The sequence below is a fragment of the Apaloderma vittatum genome, unplaced genomic scaffold (genome assembly GCF_000703405.1).
Source record: "Apaloderma vittatum isolate BGI_N311 unplaced genomic scaffold, ASM70340v1 scaffold14485, whole genome shotgun sequence".
NCBI classification, from domain to species: domain Eukaryota; kingdom Metazoa; phylum Chordata; class Aves; order Trogoniformes; family Trogonidae; genus Apaloderma; species Apaloderma vittatum.
Genome location: NW_009717740.1, coordinates 37120 through 51454, shown reverse-complemented (window position 1 = coordinate 51454; position 14335 = coordinate 37120). Strand labels below are relative to the sequence as shown.

Genomic DNA, 14335 nt, shown 5'->3' with positions numbered 1-14335 from the left:
CATATAATGGGTCTTTTGTTGATTTTTTTGTTTTCTTATATACATTTTTAGGTGAAATTCTGTGCTTCCAGAACAACAATGCACACTGTAGAGAACAGAATTTTAAAATAAGACAAAATACTGTGTTCACATGAAAATAAACTCGAAAATCAAGTCCATTATTTGAATTTAAATTTGCATAGTACTTAAGACACAAAGGTAGTAGACTATTCCCCAAAACACATCATATATCTCATCGTCAATGTTTGGACAACATGGCATACCTTCATTTTCCACGTTCCGTCTTTTTTCATTCTCTTGTTCAATTTTCCTTTGGTACTCATTTATCTTATGTTGCAATACCATCTTTTCCTTCTCAATCTGAGACACTGTTGATTCCAAGTTCTTTCTTTGATTTCCCTAAAATTTAAAGCATCAGTATTTTCTATTTACATTTTAAGGAATGATCCCTAACCGATGTATCATTTCCAATGAACGAGTTTCTGGCTTCCTTGAAAAGGTTTTCTGAAAAGATGGCATTTTTAGTTTCTATGTGGCAAGTCTATGAAACTACTAAAAAAAAGTTACAATTGATGTGATTATATGTAACTATTAAAATTAATAACAAGAGACAACATAAGGACTGTATGGGAAATCATCTGTACATTAATTTTTAAAGCAACTGATTCTGATAAACTCCAGAAAAACTGGAATGAGCAAGACTATGCAAAACATTTAGCAGAGGAAATAGAATTCAACGTGACTTGTGGAAGAAGTTCCTGAAAATGTGTACAGATAAAAATGTACCTCCCACTGCTGCATCTTGAAACGTGATGATTTGATCTCAAATTTATATTCTGAATAATTTTTTTAGTCACACTAGAATTATCTTGAATATTAAAGTATCATCTACATTCTTTATCCAACTAAGAAGGCTTCAGTGAGGAAAAAAATTACCTCTTCATCCAGTTCTTTCATTATCTTGTCTAGCTTTATGTTTGAAGATCTAAAAATAAACCAAAATCATTTAAGTAATATTTGGGAATGATACATCATAAATAATGTTCCTCCAGTTAAATACTTTGAGATTATTACTAAAGGGAACATTTCTATTTTGGCTAATACTATTTTGTAATAAACATTTGAAATTGAAGAAAACAATCAATCATCAGAAATAATTTGTAAAATGTATTGTTAAGTATTTGCCAACTTTGCTGCAGATTATATACGCAAAACTTTATGCGCCATATTCTCTCCCTTAATTTACAAAGGTAAAAACAGGGTATGAACACAACAGGTTATCCTTATAGTTACAATATCCTGGTGAACTGCTAAGACTTCCTCAGATGCAAACTTTTAAATGGTTCATTAATTCAACAGTAGACAGCTTCCCATCATGGAAAAAGGTACCTGAACAATATTATTTGAAAGTGTCTCTGCTGGAGCAATGTGTTAGAACATAATCTTACAGAGAGACTGAGCTTAAGTGCACAATATAACCTCAGTAAAACTGGCAATAACATTGACATTTGCATTTTTGTAGTCAGCTCTCCCTCTGCAAAGAGGTAACAAAAGGACTCAGACAACATTACCTGGCAGGCACAACAAGAAGCAGTTACCGCCACATACCCTATCCACTAACTCTGCAGGAAAGCAGAGGGGCAAGCACATATGGGCAAGCACACTGCTGTGCATCGACAGCTACAGCCGGGCTGCAGGAAGACAGGTACCAAGTGTCTTCCAAGCAATGCACATCCTGCTTAGGGAAACCAAGTGGAATACGTGTGCAGTGAAGCCGTGTTTAAGTGTAAGTGACAACATCACACGGTCTAAATTCCCACTGGATCATTCTGACTAGCAGGTCCCGCATAAGTACCTTGTACAGCTACACACTGTGAACCTAATTCATATGTCTAAATTCTTCCTGTATCCTGTATCTAATGTTGCCTCCTGGCTCTATGCAGGCTTTCAGGAAAAGACTTTAAAAGGAGGAATTAACTGAAGGGGAATTTACATTGCAGGAGTCTGAGTAAAAATTCTGATTATCAGAAAAGAAGAATTCTAATTATCAGAAAAGAAGAATCCCAACTGTTCGTTTGTAAGTGTAGTTGCAAGAAATCAGCAAATTCTCACATAGCTACTTCAACATGACTTAAGAAACAAGACTTAAGAAAGCAAATAGTTGTTCTTATCCATCAGTCACCAGAAAGAAAAGGAATATGGTTCTCCAACAAGTACCATGTATGTAGAAACTAGACAGTTAATTGTAATAATCCAATATACACAATACATATGGCATTTTACATTTTTTTAGAAATAGGCACGATCAGTGTGCACCTCAGTCCAGTGAAACATCTGACTTCAGAGACAGGAGGTAAACTCAAACACTGAAGTGTGCAGAAAAAATGTCTGTTACATGCGCACCAGTGAGAACATTTTCTTCATACTATATTCAAGGAAACCATTTAAATACTCTTTTAGAATTACTTAAACCTGTGCCTGGAACTCTCTTGGAGAACTACAAAATCATTCTTGGTGTTATTCTGGAAACCCTAAAGCAGTAATACAAAACTGAAGTGTTAGGTGTATTTAAATTATGTAAACAATTAAAGTTCAAAGTCTCACCTGCACTTCTGCTCCATTTCATCTTTCAACTGCATTTCATTATGTAGTTGTTCTTCCAACTCATAGATCATCTTCTGCATATTTTCCAGCTTTAAATATATATTTGTACATGAAAGAACATGCATTAAATTTAAAAACTTCTAAAAAGTATTTCAGAACATTCAGTGCTGTTTATGCTGTATCACAGCTTACTCACTTCTACCTAAACTCTAGATTTTTATCTCATTAAAATGTGATCCCCTCTAAAGAAACAAATCTAAAAAATTTAATTACAAGAAACAACTTTAATATTACATAGTTTTGCCATTTGCACGCACATAAAATTTTAGAGTTCTTAATAGTTCTGTCAAAATTTGAGGGGCTAAGCCAAGTCAAATCCTCCCTGTTTCAAGTATCTCCAGAATCAGACTAAAGACATTATTACTCCATAGACATTAAAAAAAAGCATTTTAATGAGTCTCAAAAATACTTTTTCTAGGATGAACCACCCCATGTATTTTGCAACGCATCTTCAAGCTCTCGACAAGCTCAGGAAACACAAACACGCCTGTCAGTTGTTAGCAATGGGGAAAAATCCTCTTAACACCTCTTTAGTCAAGAGATAATTTTTACAGCTAGCACTGTACTGCAGTTTGAACATAGTAACAAACTTCATATTTAAATAGAGAACACTACTATATAGCATGTACTGTTTGCCAGTGGATAAATTTAAAAAACCTACATTGTTTTAACGTAGAGATCTACTGGATCTCTGGGCACAATTACTCCACTCCAACATCCGCAAAATCCTCATTAAGCACAGGATGGTATCAACTTTGAGGAAGATCATTAAGTCAAGCCCATGCTGATTCACTCTTAAACCTTTCCACTGATCTTGTCAGGATTTCAGCTTTATTTAGCCTTCCCACATTTCCCTCAATGCTATTGGAACTGCATAGAGAAGAACTGCAGTCCTAATTTAGATTCTTTCCAAAGCAACAAAGTGAAGTGGTTCTGACCCTTCCCTTTCTTGTTCCATTGTTTTAACTTCAAAACTATTGCTTGACTCCTTCTGCACAATCATTCCAGAAAGAAGAACAACAGAAGAGTTCCTTCTATGTCTACCTCTTCCTTTTTCTCTTTTCCCACAAAATAATGCTTGGAGAACAAACAGCTCATGAGATCGTGAAGAGGAGAAAAATGCCACTTGTCTCCGTTCTTTCTTGATAGTAACAGTAAGGGTTCTCAACAAGAACTGCCCTCTCTACAGTCATAAATTAAGACTTCAGTTCGGAGACAGACTTTATCCATGCTTTATCCATATTAAATGAGAAAGCTCTAGATGAGATTATTTTTGCCTACTTCCAAGCAGGTGTTTTTCTGACTTCCTACTTTCCAACCGTTCTCCTTCCCATTCTAATAGGAAATAAAGTAAGGAGTACTCAGGTGCTCTCAAGAACTGGAGACCTTTTCTCACGTCATCCTTTTTGTTTCTTCCACATTCTTAAGCTGCTCTGAGTTTTTCAGAGGAAGAGAACAGACATGGTGACTAACCAGAATCTACATATTTTATACATTCACCGCTCTATCTATTGAGCACTAACTACCACAAAACCTTGGGAGAGCAAAGAAAGTGTGACATACAACATAATACCATGTGGATGAGACAATAGTTGTACTCAAAAACCACAGAGGTGGCCTCTAAATCAAAACTTTGAGAAGAAAGACCAGTATACAACACATATCCTTGGTATGAACTACTGAGAAATGAAGCAAGAAGCAAGACTATTTAAAGGCTAGCTCACACTTTAGCAAAAAGTGACCACAGCTAATGGACAAAAATAAAAGATATAGAAGTTTTAACATAACTGCTCTTCTATTTCGCAGTTATTCACTTCACAGCCCTTCCAGACAGGCTGCATAGTGGAACTAAATAGGATAGAAGAGGAATAGGTCCAAAAAGACATCTGGCAATTGAGCTATTTCTGTAGTAACTCCTACTAGTTTGGACCTCTATTGCCTCCTCGTTCTTCTTTCTCCGGATGCTTTTACAGTGCTGTACCCCAAGGGGCTATCAAAGCTTGCTGAGGAGTCTAATTATATCAGTACAAGAAAACAGGCTTCCAGAGAAATTTTGCGCAATCTGATATCAACAGCCTAAGTAATGCCTTTAAGAAAATCCTGAGTTACAATTAACTCAGTATAAAAGCATTCCTTTATATTTTAGTTTGTCCTGTTTCCATTTTGAGTAGTGGAGGAAAACTACAGAAAAGCCTGCCTACAGCAGAGAAGCCAAAAAAAAATATCCCTCTGGAATTACCTTTTTTTTTTTTTTTTTACATCACCATGACATAGTGGGTCTGGTTCTGCATCCTGAACAACGAAGAAAACCAAAGACCCTGTGCAAGGGAGTCTATTAATCTTCTCTTTCTTAATATCTGAAATGTCTGCAGGTGATTATCTTAGCACTAAAGAAAAGTAAATAATAAGATCTTCAAACAGGTCTGAAATTCACTTGTGTCCAACTTCATGGCCTAATTCTGGTAAGTTTTAAATACTTGCAAAACACAATGAATTTCTTGGAAATATCTGGCACCCAGTCCCTTCCAGAAGACACTTAGTACCATGTCAAAATGCAGATAAGACTAGGTGACGTCTTGTGTTATATTTCAAGAACTAATTAATTTGCTAACCATGTTGTCAACATTACCGTTTTCATTGCAGCATGTAATGAAAGAAGAACAGCTGAAAAAACTTTGGAGTAAAAATACCTCGTAGTAAAGACTTAACATTTATTTGAACTTCTCTGTATCACTCATATACTTCCAGAGGTTAAGCTCCCAAAACTGTTAAAACCACAAGATGTTCTGCTACATCTGACAATACAGACAGGACTCTTGAAGGCTCTTTAAACACCTACAGGTGCCTGTATCCCCCTAATTATGCCAAGTCCATTCAGTAACTCTATTCAAAGTCAATCAAAAGCTTTCAGTATCTGCAAATATTAATTAATTTAAATATTAATTAATTTTACTGTATCAACAGCCAAATGCTTATGAGAAAAACAAAGTTTATGGAACATGTCAACATAAAGAAATCAAGACGATTCAATGCTTAATAAATTCAGTTAACCCAATAAAGTACATAATCAGGTCCTCTGCCATTTTCTCTGGGTAATAACACCATATGTCATTAAAACCTTTATATCACAAATTTAAGAAAAAACATATATCGGTATCTGCTTCTCTTCTACTCTAAATGGAAAACAAAGCGCTAATAAGTAAATCATAGCCAAAGCCAAGAAGATTACTTTTAGAGTTAGTTATAAATTTCTTAACAGTGTTTTCTTCTGGAAAGAACATAATTTGTAAACTATCAAACCATTCTAAGGCAACAGCTTGAGTTACACCAGAACTTACACAGAATCCAAGCAGGCCTTGGGAACCAGTAACTGTAAGAAACATTTCTTTCTAGGGTGAACTGCTCTACAAATGCAGATCATCACTGCCCTAATTCCCAAGAGCTTGTGGGGTACCCTGGGGAAGGAGCAGACTATCCAAGTTTGGTACCTTATCTGCCACCTCCCACCTCGTTCACAGGAAGCCCAGCTTCAGAGTCGAACTGGCGGGCTGCCAGAAAGCCCAAGCTTCCCAACCAGACTCCACGGTTGCCACGAAGCCAGAATACACTTGGGATCGATGAAGAGCTCCAAAAATACTGTACAACCACTTCAGTAATTTTAAAGACAGAAAGTGTGAATCCAGTTTCACAAGGGGCATACTTTTTCCCAGTTCAGGAAAACCGACGCTTATATGAAGAACTGAAATTCTGCTTTTCCAACAACTTTATCAGGCAGGCCATACCAAACAGTCAACATCTATGTGCTGATTTCCCATATTCCAACCGCTAAAATAATGCAAGGTATTTAGAACTCAGTTTATTCCCATATATGCAACAGATTTTTTGCTATGATTCAACAAAACTGAAAATCAGTGAGACATACCACACTTTTATCCACACTGGAGCCTGTTCTATTATCATTGGAATTTTCTGCAGAGGCAGCTAAATACCTGTAACAACATTTAAAAAGTTGTAAGAGTTGTTTAAAAGCAAGGTTATGAAAAAACAGAATACAGTCATCCTAAAAAATAATTCCCAAATTTTTTCTCCAAAATGTGCATAAACTAATCATTACATAATCAGATTTTTTTTGTTTCTGTATTTATTATACTTGAGTATTTATGCATATTTAATTGAAAACCTCACTTAATTTAGTGTAACGTAGAAAACTGCAGTAGAAGCCCTCCAGAAAAAAGGATTTCTGCCAAGTACTAATACAACCACTCTTTTTTTTTTTTAATAACCATTAAAAAAAATCTTTGCTTTCCATGGTTACAACACTTTCACTGGCTTCTATCCCATAAATATTTATTCAGGCACTTATGCCACAAGTAGCAGCAATGAAGTGAACTCTGCAGAGATTGTGTAACTTCCAACAAAGTTACTAAGAGTTCCACGCACAAAAAGTTTGCCCTGAAGCCAGTGTACTGATTTTACGTAAATGTTTTCTAAAAATACCACAAGTTTCTATTTGTCATGATTCTGAAAAGTCAGGTAAATAAATACAAATTACTATTTTCAAATTCCTTCCTATTTGACGTGATATTCTTGGCCTGATAACCAATCTAGAGAGACGTAAAGCGTCTCTTAACTGCATCAGAGTACATGAGGAAAACTCTCCAACACATGAACTAAGGAAGACAGACACTTTTTTGTGTCACACATACAAAAACATTTCCGAAAGATCAAGGAGGGTTAAAACAAAGACATTTCCAAAGCCAAGGTTAAATTAAACATCAAGACAGCTTTCAGACAATCAAATGGCAAAGAGGAACCTGGACAGTTTTTCAAAGGAGCTGGCTGCCTTGAGCACAAGAAGCCACCGTATTTTGCACACCAGAGCAGTTATATGTGAAGTTCAATAATAAACAACCAGATTTCTAGTTTTCAGTCAACAAGATTACAGCTGTAGAAAAGCTTGTACTACTTCCTTTAAGAACAGAAGTCACATCAATTTCCTAGATTTCCACTTCTTTAAACTGCCCAACATATATGAATAATATGTCCCCCAAGAAGGAGAAGGGGGAAGGAAGAAATTTTCTTAACAATTTTCTCTATGCATTCTGTAACATATTCCAAAATCTTCCTCCAAGGCAAAAATTAAGGGTTTTTTTTAAATTACAGACTAAAATGAGAACAGCAGGTGAAATTCCTGAACTGCTGATCTCACACAAACCATATGCAAAGCTTCCAAGTCCTTCTACGTCTTCCTATGCAGAGAGCAATAACAAATCCAACTCCTTGCAGAAATGGAAAGAATTTCACCACAGGCTTGGAAAAGTGGTTCCTCTTCAATCCAAGGATGAAAATGAGATTTGCTTTAAGGCTTTCCTATCCAGAAACACTATTAAAACTAACAGTTTCTACCTGACGTTTAGTAGAAGTTTTAGGCCCTTTTAAGTCTAACTGACACCCACTATAACTAAGAGCAACTTTCAAAGAAAAAGCTATGAAGATTTTTTAATGTAGACACAGCTATCTGTAGTGCTGATGACTGTTGAAGGTATGAATTAATAGAAATTACATCAGTTGAAATTAAAGCCTTCCAAGCAACACTTAAAACCGCATTACAATCTCACTCTGCAGTGACTGAGTACTGTGGAAAAAGGAAAATAATAAAAAATTATGAAGCTTCTGCAGAGTCGTTATATAATATTCTTAATACAGAATAAGACATTCACAAATTTAGTGTAGTATTTTAAGGTACTGATGACTAGCGGTAATGGCTATCATCGAAGTTTCAAAATAATGTAATTTATCAGGATTCTGAAATTACTTGTATCCAAGTACTGGTTGGCAAGAGTTAGAAACAACGTTCACAAAAGAATGCACCATTGGCTTGCTTTCTGCATACATACCGACGGTTGCTGTAGTATGTAAATCCTACAAAAGGAAGCTGGTTGCCCACAAATGCTTTTGGTATGGGAAATGTTTCTTCCTCTCCTTTATCTTCTTCCAGGTCATCAAAATTACTAGTGTCAATGTCACTACTTAAGTCAGGCACAACTGGTGCTACAGCTAGAAAAAGAACAGAATAGCGTGGTAACGACCATTGTATTACCCAAGTCACAGAACCAAGATTTTTGGGGGAAATTTGTCTCTGGTGTCTAAGAAGTTTTTCCTTGGTACTGAGCAAATAAAACTTTAAGTTACATTAAAAAGAAATATGGCATAATATGTAAGTAAACCATCACCATATCACAGTCTATGAGAAAAGCATCATACTTACTGTCTCTGAGAGTTTCCCAAGCCCATTGATCGTTTTTGAAGAAAAGGTGTCGTTTAATTTCTTCTACACCATTTCGTCCTAGTCTCACTTCCCTGTTAAAAGAGTGTTTTGGTTAAGCACGGAAGATTAGATCAATTATTCTGAAGGAAAGGTTCTTTCAAAGACATAACAACAAAGACAAAACTACCTCTCAAACTAAGCTAAGAAACAGACACATCTCCAAGTTTTCATATGACAGTATCTACAAGCACAGCAGTAACATTTCAGAACACAGGTTTTAGGTCTGGTCCATAGGGAGGCCTGCTGCTACTGTTTCCACAACTATGGATTGGCTAAACAGCTGCCAAGCAGCAGCTAGGTTCCACTTCTTCCAGCTCACGCTGTTGTTTGAATCCCAAGCAGTCCAGCAAATGCAACAACCCCCCTCAATTGTAGCACCAGTTCTTAGGCAAAGGTAATGCTTTTTAGTAACATGGGTACAATAGGAGTGCACTTACAAAGTGAAACAGACCTAATGCCCACATTTCCAATGAGCTTCCTCTGGGCTGACTGTACCCTAATCCTGAATGCCCCCTAAGAGCCGGGGGCACTCCTGAAATGCACCTTCTGCTTCAGCTTCATCATCCCAAAGGAATCTCTTCTGCATACCCCTCAGTACTGTAAAACATAGGCTAAAGTAACAGTAGCTGTTCCTAAGGAGTAACACTTTATATTCAAACTAAATTTATAAGGTAGATGTACCCATAGTAGCAGCATTTCCCTTCCCCCAGTATACATGCTACTACCATAAAAAGCAGCAGCAACCATTGGTGACTCCTATCCTAAATAATCACTTCTGCTGAGCTGTTTAGAAACTCACACAAAACAAGTATTTTCTTCCCACATGTGAAGAAATTCTCTTAACGGAAGTTTGATTTCATTTTGAATGAAGTTTAAATCTTACCTATCAGTTAAAAAGGCACAAATAAGGTTTTTTGCCTCTTTAGAAATCTCATTGTCATCAGGGAAAGTAAGAGAGTTCTTATGGTTCATAATCTTACTGTATGTTCCAACCAAAGAATCTGCATAAAAAGGTGTGTCACCTGAAAAAGCAATGCAAAAATTAAAAAAGCAGATTAAAAGTATGGTAGATTTAACTTACAATATTTGAACTACATATACAACTATGGAAGCAATTAAGTGAATATGAAGCAAGGTCAAATGTGCCAGAATATCTATAAAACGTATTCTGAAAATACCATTAGTAAACCACAGTTTATGTCAGAATAATTATAACGTTAAAAAGAACAGGGATATTAACATGGAGTCTAGTTACGTATTGTAGTCAATTCTGATTATCCTACTACTCACCTACAAGCATCTCATACAAAAAGACTCCAACCGACCACCAGTCACATTCTCGCCCATAGTAACCATCACCACCCTGGGACTTCAATACTTCAGGAGAGATATAGTCTGGTGTTCCCACAGCCGTATCACATCGTACCATACCTTCCTAAAAAGAGGAACAAAACAGCCAAGCTCAAATATAAGATCCAAAACTGTGAGGCATCTCCAAGAGTATGTGTAGCCTAAGCAACATCAACAGATCAACGGCAACTTTCATCAACAAGTGTTCTTTTCTGAATGGGTATTTTAACATTGTTAAATTCTAAGCTACTAAATCCAGAACAAAGTACCAAATTTGCCACAGTGACAGTTACTTTACAAACCTCAGTTAACATTCAAGAAGAAATGAGAATTGCACCAAGGCCCTGTAAACACTGCACAGCCTCTCCTGCTTGTGCCAATATAAACGTGTCACATACTGACAGAATGTGTTGTAAAAAGGGAAATCTCCTCTGTGAGCATAAATGGGTCAACATCAGGGATTTTTCCTCACAAAATCAGCTAAAATGCCTGTTTGTCACCTCCGACCTGATATACTTAATGCCAGGAAGACTAAACGTAGACAGGGCCTTGAAACTCTAAATAGACATATTTCAAAGCAGGTAACGGGCAAGAAGAACATTTGACATTCCTCACACCCCTGAGAAAAGGCCAGCAGAACAGAGATCGGTCCCATTGGAGCGGACATCCAGTACCACAGAGTGCTAGGGGCTGGAAAGGACCTCGAAAAATCATCTAGCCCAACCCCTCTGCCAGAGCAGGATCTCCTAGGGCAGCCACATAGGAATGCATCCAGGCATTGAGAGTCTCCAGAGAAGGAGACCCCACAACCTCCCTGGGCAGCCTGTGCCAGTGCTCTGTCACTCTCACAGTGAAAAATGTGAGGCTGCAACCACGTGCCTCTTTCCAGTGCCATTCAGGCACTTCTGAAATAATCCTATGCTACTCCTAGGAATGGATCAGTAGAAAAATTTGCATAAAAATATATAACTATGTAACAAATATAAATCCAGTGTTGTGAATGTAGCAAACCCAAAATACACCTAAATTAAACTCCTACTCCCACAGAGTAATCTCTTTCAAAAGAGTAGAGGAATTCAATACTAGAATCAAAACTATTCAGCCATCTTTTTTAGAACAGCACAAAAAGCAACACGTTGTTAACACGAGTTTACTTCTGTAATGCTAATATACAGCAATTTTATATGCTTTTCTTTTTTTTGGAACTTACAGCTTAAACACTAGGATAATGTTTTTCTATATTTTAAAACTCTTCAATGTCAAGAACATTATTAGTCAAAGATAAATCTATATTAAGTCAAAATAAAACCAGATTTTGTGTCAACTATTCCACCAAAGCAGACTGCTGGTGACTCAGTGCAACCCCTTGAATTTGCACACATAACCTGCACTTAGTTTTCGTTGATGTCTTTTATTTATGGCAAAGCAGCTAAACAAAATGGTTTATTTAAAGCTCCTGGAACATGTTGAGAATACAATGTACATATTACACAGACTCTATTAAGTACCACGTACTGCATGTTGTTTTCCTCATGTGCTGAAACAAACCAACCAGAGCTTTGTGCAGGGAACAACAGTGCTTCACAGTGTGTGAAACACTGTTGCAGAACACATTTTGTAGTGACTTCAGAAAATATTCTATGACATTTTTTAACTTGTTTCCTTCAGATCTGCCTTTCTGCTACATCAGCATATGGCTAATAAGCACAACTGGGATTCAGCAAGTTGTACATCAGGTTTAATTCTTTCATTACTGACTTACTACACAAAAATGAACACACTTCTCAGAATTTTCGATAACTAAAGATTTACATAATCTAGAGGACCTAGAGACAAAGGCTTGACTTCAGAAACCTTTTCAAGGAAAGAGTACAGAAGTCAATACAGTCCCTACCTCAAGAACCGTTTCTGCATTCTACATTGTCATTGAATAGGATGCATAAAGAATAGTAATGGGAACAGAGTGGAACTTTCACCTCTTCTTATCTAGCTGAAAAGTTTTCACTGTATTTTTTTTCACTTTTAAGTTTGATTTCCTTTCACAAACAGGAAAGCACAATTGAAAAACATATTTACCTTGTTCATCTTCATACAAGTACCAAAATCTGCTAGCTTTAAATGACCAGCTTTATCTAGCAGCATATTATCAGGCTTCACATCTCTGAAAGGAGAAAATTGTATTTGCTTAAAGGTTAATAAATCAATTTAACTTACAAAACCAATAACAGTTAACTATTTTGCAGATGCAACATTGCAAGAAAAACACCAACGTGAAAGCACCACTGTTTCCTTAATTTTCTTCTGTTTTTTTTTTTATCATGTTCAACACATATATTGCTGAACTACAGCTTTAAGTCACTAAATTTAATAAATCTGGACATAAATGTTGAACCTCAAGCTTCTAAAAAGCACTCACTAGTTGAAGCACCACTCTGCTAGGATCTAGCTACAACAAAAACATCCATTCTGGTTTTGTATTAGCTATCTCAAAGAGACCTTGAAAATACAGCTTCTTCTCTGTACCACTTATATTTCAAGGGAAAAAATGGATGCCATTTTCAGAATTATATTAATATACAAAAATTTTTTTGCTCAAATGGCTCAAAGTGGCTCAAAAGGAGTATCGCCTTAAGCCCTTTCCCACCAAGTATATCTGTTAGAGAAGTTTTCATACAGTAACTGTTACAGTTCAGCACATCTAATGTTTTAAAATACACTGAAGCAGAATAATCATAGGAAACAAGTATCAAGAAAGCATAACATGAATTTCAGGAGATAATATATTTCTGGGACCTCAAATGAGAACTCTGGCGATAACTGTCACACGAAGTGCAGTGGAACTGTATCAGTATACTCACAGAATAATTTTAGCTGAGAGGGATTTTTCTAAGACTCTTGGTTCAACTGACTAACAACAGCTAACAGAGTCAGATTCAACAAATTCAGTCAAGTCTTTATCAAGCATAAAGATTACACAACCTCTCTAGGACTCTCCTCCGTTTGACTACTCTCAGAGTGAAAAAACTAATGAACAGCTAGGTACTCCCTCACTGCAACTTGCATCATCCATTGCCTTTCATCTTTTTGGTGTACAACTTCAAGTCTGGCTCCACCTTTTCTGCAAGGTCCTGCTGGGAAGCAGATGACTGATGCTTTCTGCCTCACCTGAACACTTCATGTTGTGAATGAAAACACAATACTGACCCCATTATCAACCCTCTGAGGAATCACAGGTAGTGACTGTTGACTGGACATTGTAACTAAGCACAACCCTCCGTTCTATCTATTCAAACCATATCCTTCCAATCCAGCTACAGCAAAAACCTTGCTGAAGTCATGACAAACAGGGCACACTGCTCTCCCTTCATCACAAGGCAACTGGGTTGGTAAGGCCTGCCTTAGCCTCGTGTAAATCCACACAGGCTGTTCTCAATCACCTTCTCATCCATATGCTTGGAAGTGGTTTCCTGAAAATTTAGTCTGTTCTAAAAGCCTACCCTTATGCTGGTCAGTCCGCTGTTCACGTGATCGTCCCCTCCTTGCCCTTCCACAGGCAAGATGGGTATGCCATTTGCTTCTTTTCAGTCATCAGAAACCTCCCAATTGCCACACCTTTCAAAGGTGACAGAGAGAAGTATCGTAAGGGTACCGGCCAGCTCCCTCACCACCCTTGGTACATCCAATCTGGTGTCCTGGATGTGTGTATGTCAAGTTCACATAACTGGGACTCAGCTTGATCCTCCTCTGCCACAGTAATGCTTCACTCTCCCAGGCTCTGGCACGGGGACCTGAGAGGCCTGAAAGCAGATCTCGCCAACAAAGGCTGAGGGGAAGGCAGCAGCCTCAGCCATTCCCATGTCACTAGACCCATTAAGCAGTGAGCCTGTGTTTTCATCAGTTCCCTTTCACTCCTCAGATCTGAACTGACCAACTCCAGTGGAAAACAAACTCAAAAACACTTGCTGGTGTTAAAATAATCTAACTTCTCAGGAA

The 14335-nt window shown here is 37.2% G+C and overlaps 1 protein-coding gene across 1 annotated transcript in view; it reads right to left on the bottom strand.

Moving 5' to 3' along the window:
- Positions 1-14335, bottom strand: part of ROCK1 (Rho-associated, coiled-coil containing protein kinase 1) — a gene marked incomplete at its 3' end in the record, with an annotated part of 65179 nt that overhangs the window by 13941 nt on the left and 36903 nt on the right. The window contains exons 6-14 of the mRNA XM_009870015.1: positions 12419-12503; positions 10283-10427; positions 9876-10014; positions 8933-9024; positions 8562-8721; positions 6587-6653; positions 2605-2693; positions 937-985; positions 264-399 (exon numbers count right to left, since the gene is read on the bottom strand). Of these exons, the coding sequence (XP_009868317.1) occupies positions 264-399; positions 937-985; positions 2605-2693; positions 6587-6653; positions 8562-8721; positions 8933-9024; positions 9876-10014; positions 10283-10427; positions 12419-12503 (962 nt within the window). The remainder of the gene's footprint in view (positions 1-263; positions 400-936; positions 986-2604; positions 2694-6586; positions 6654-8561; positions 8722-8932; positions 9025-9875; positions 10015-10282; positions 10428-12418; positions 12504-14335) is intronic.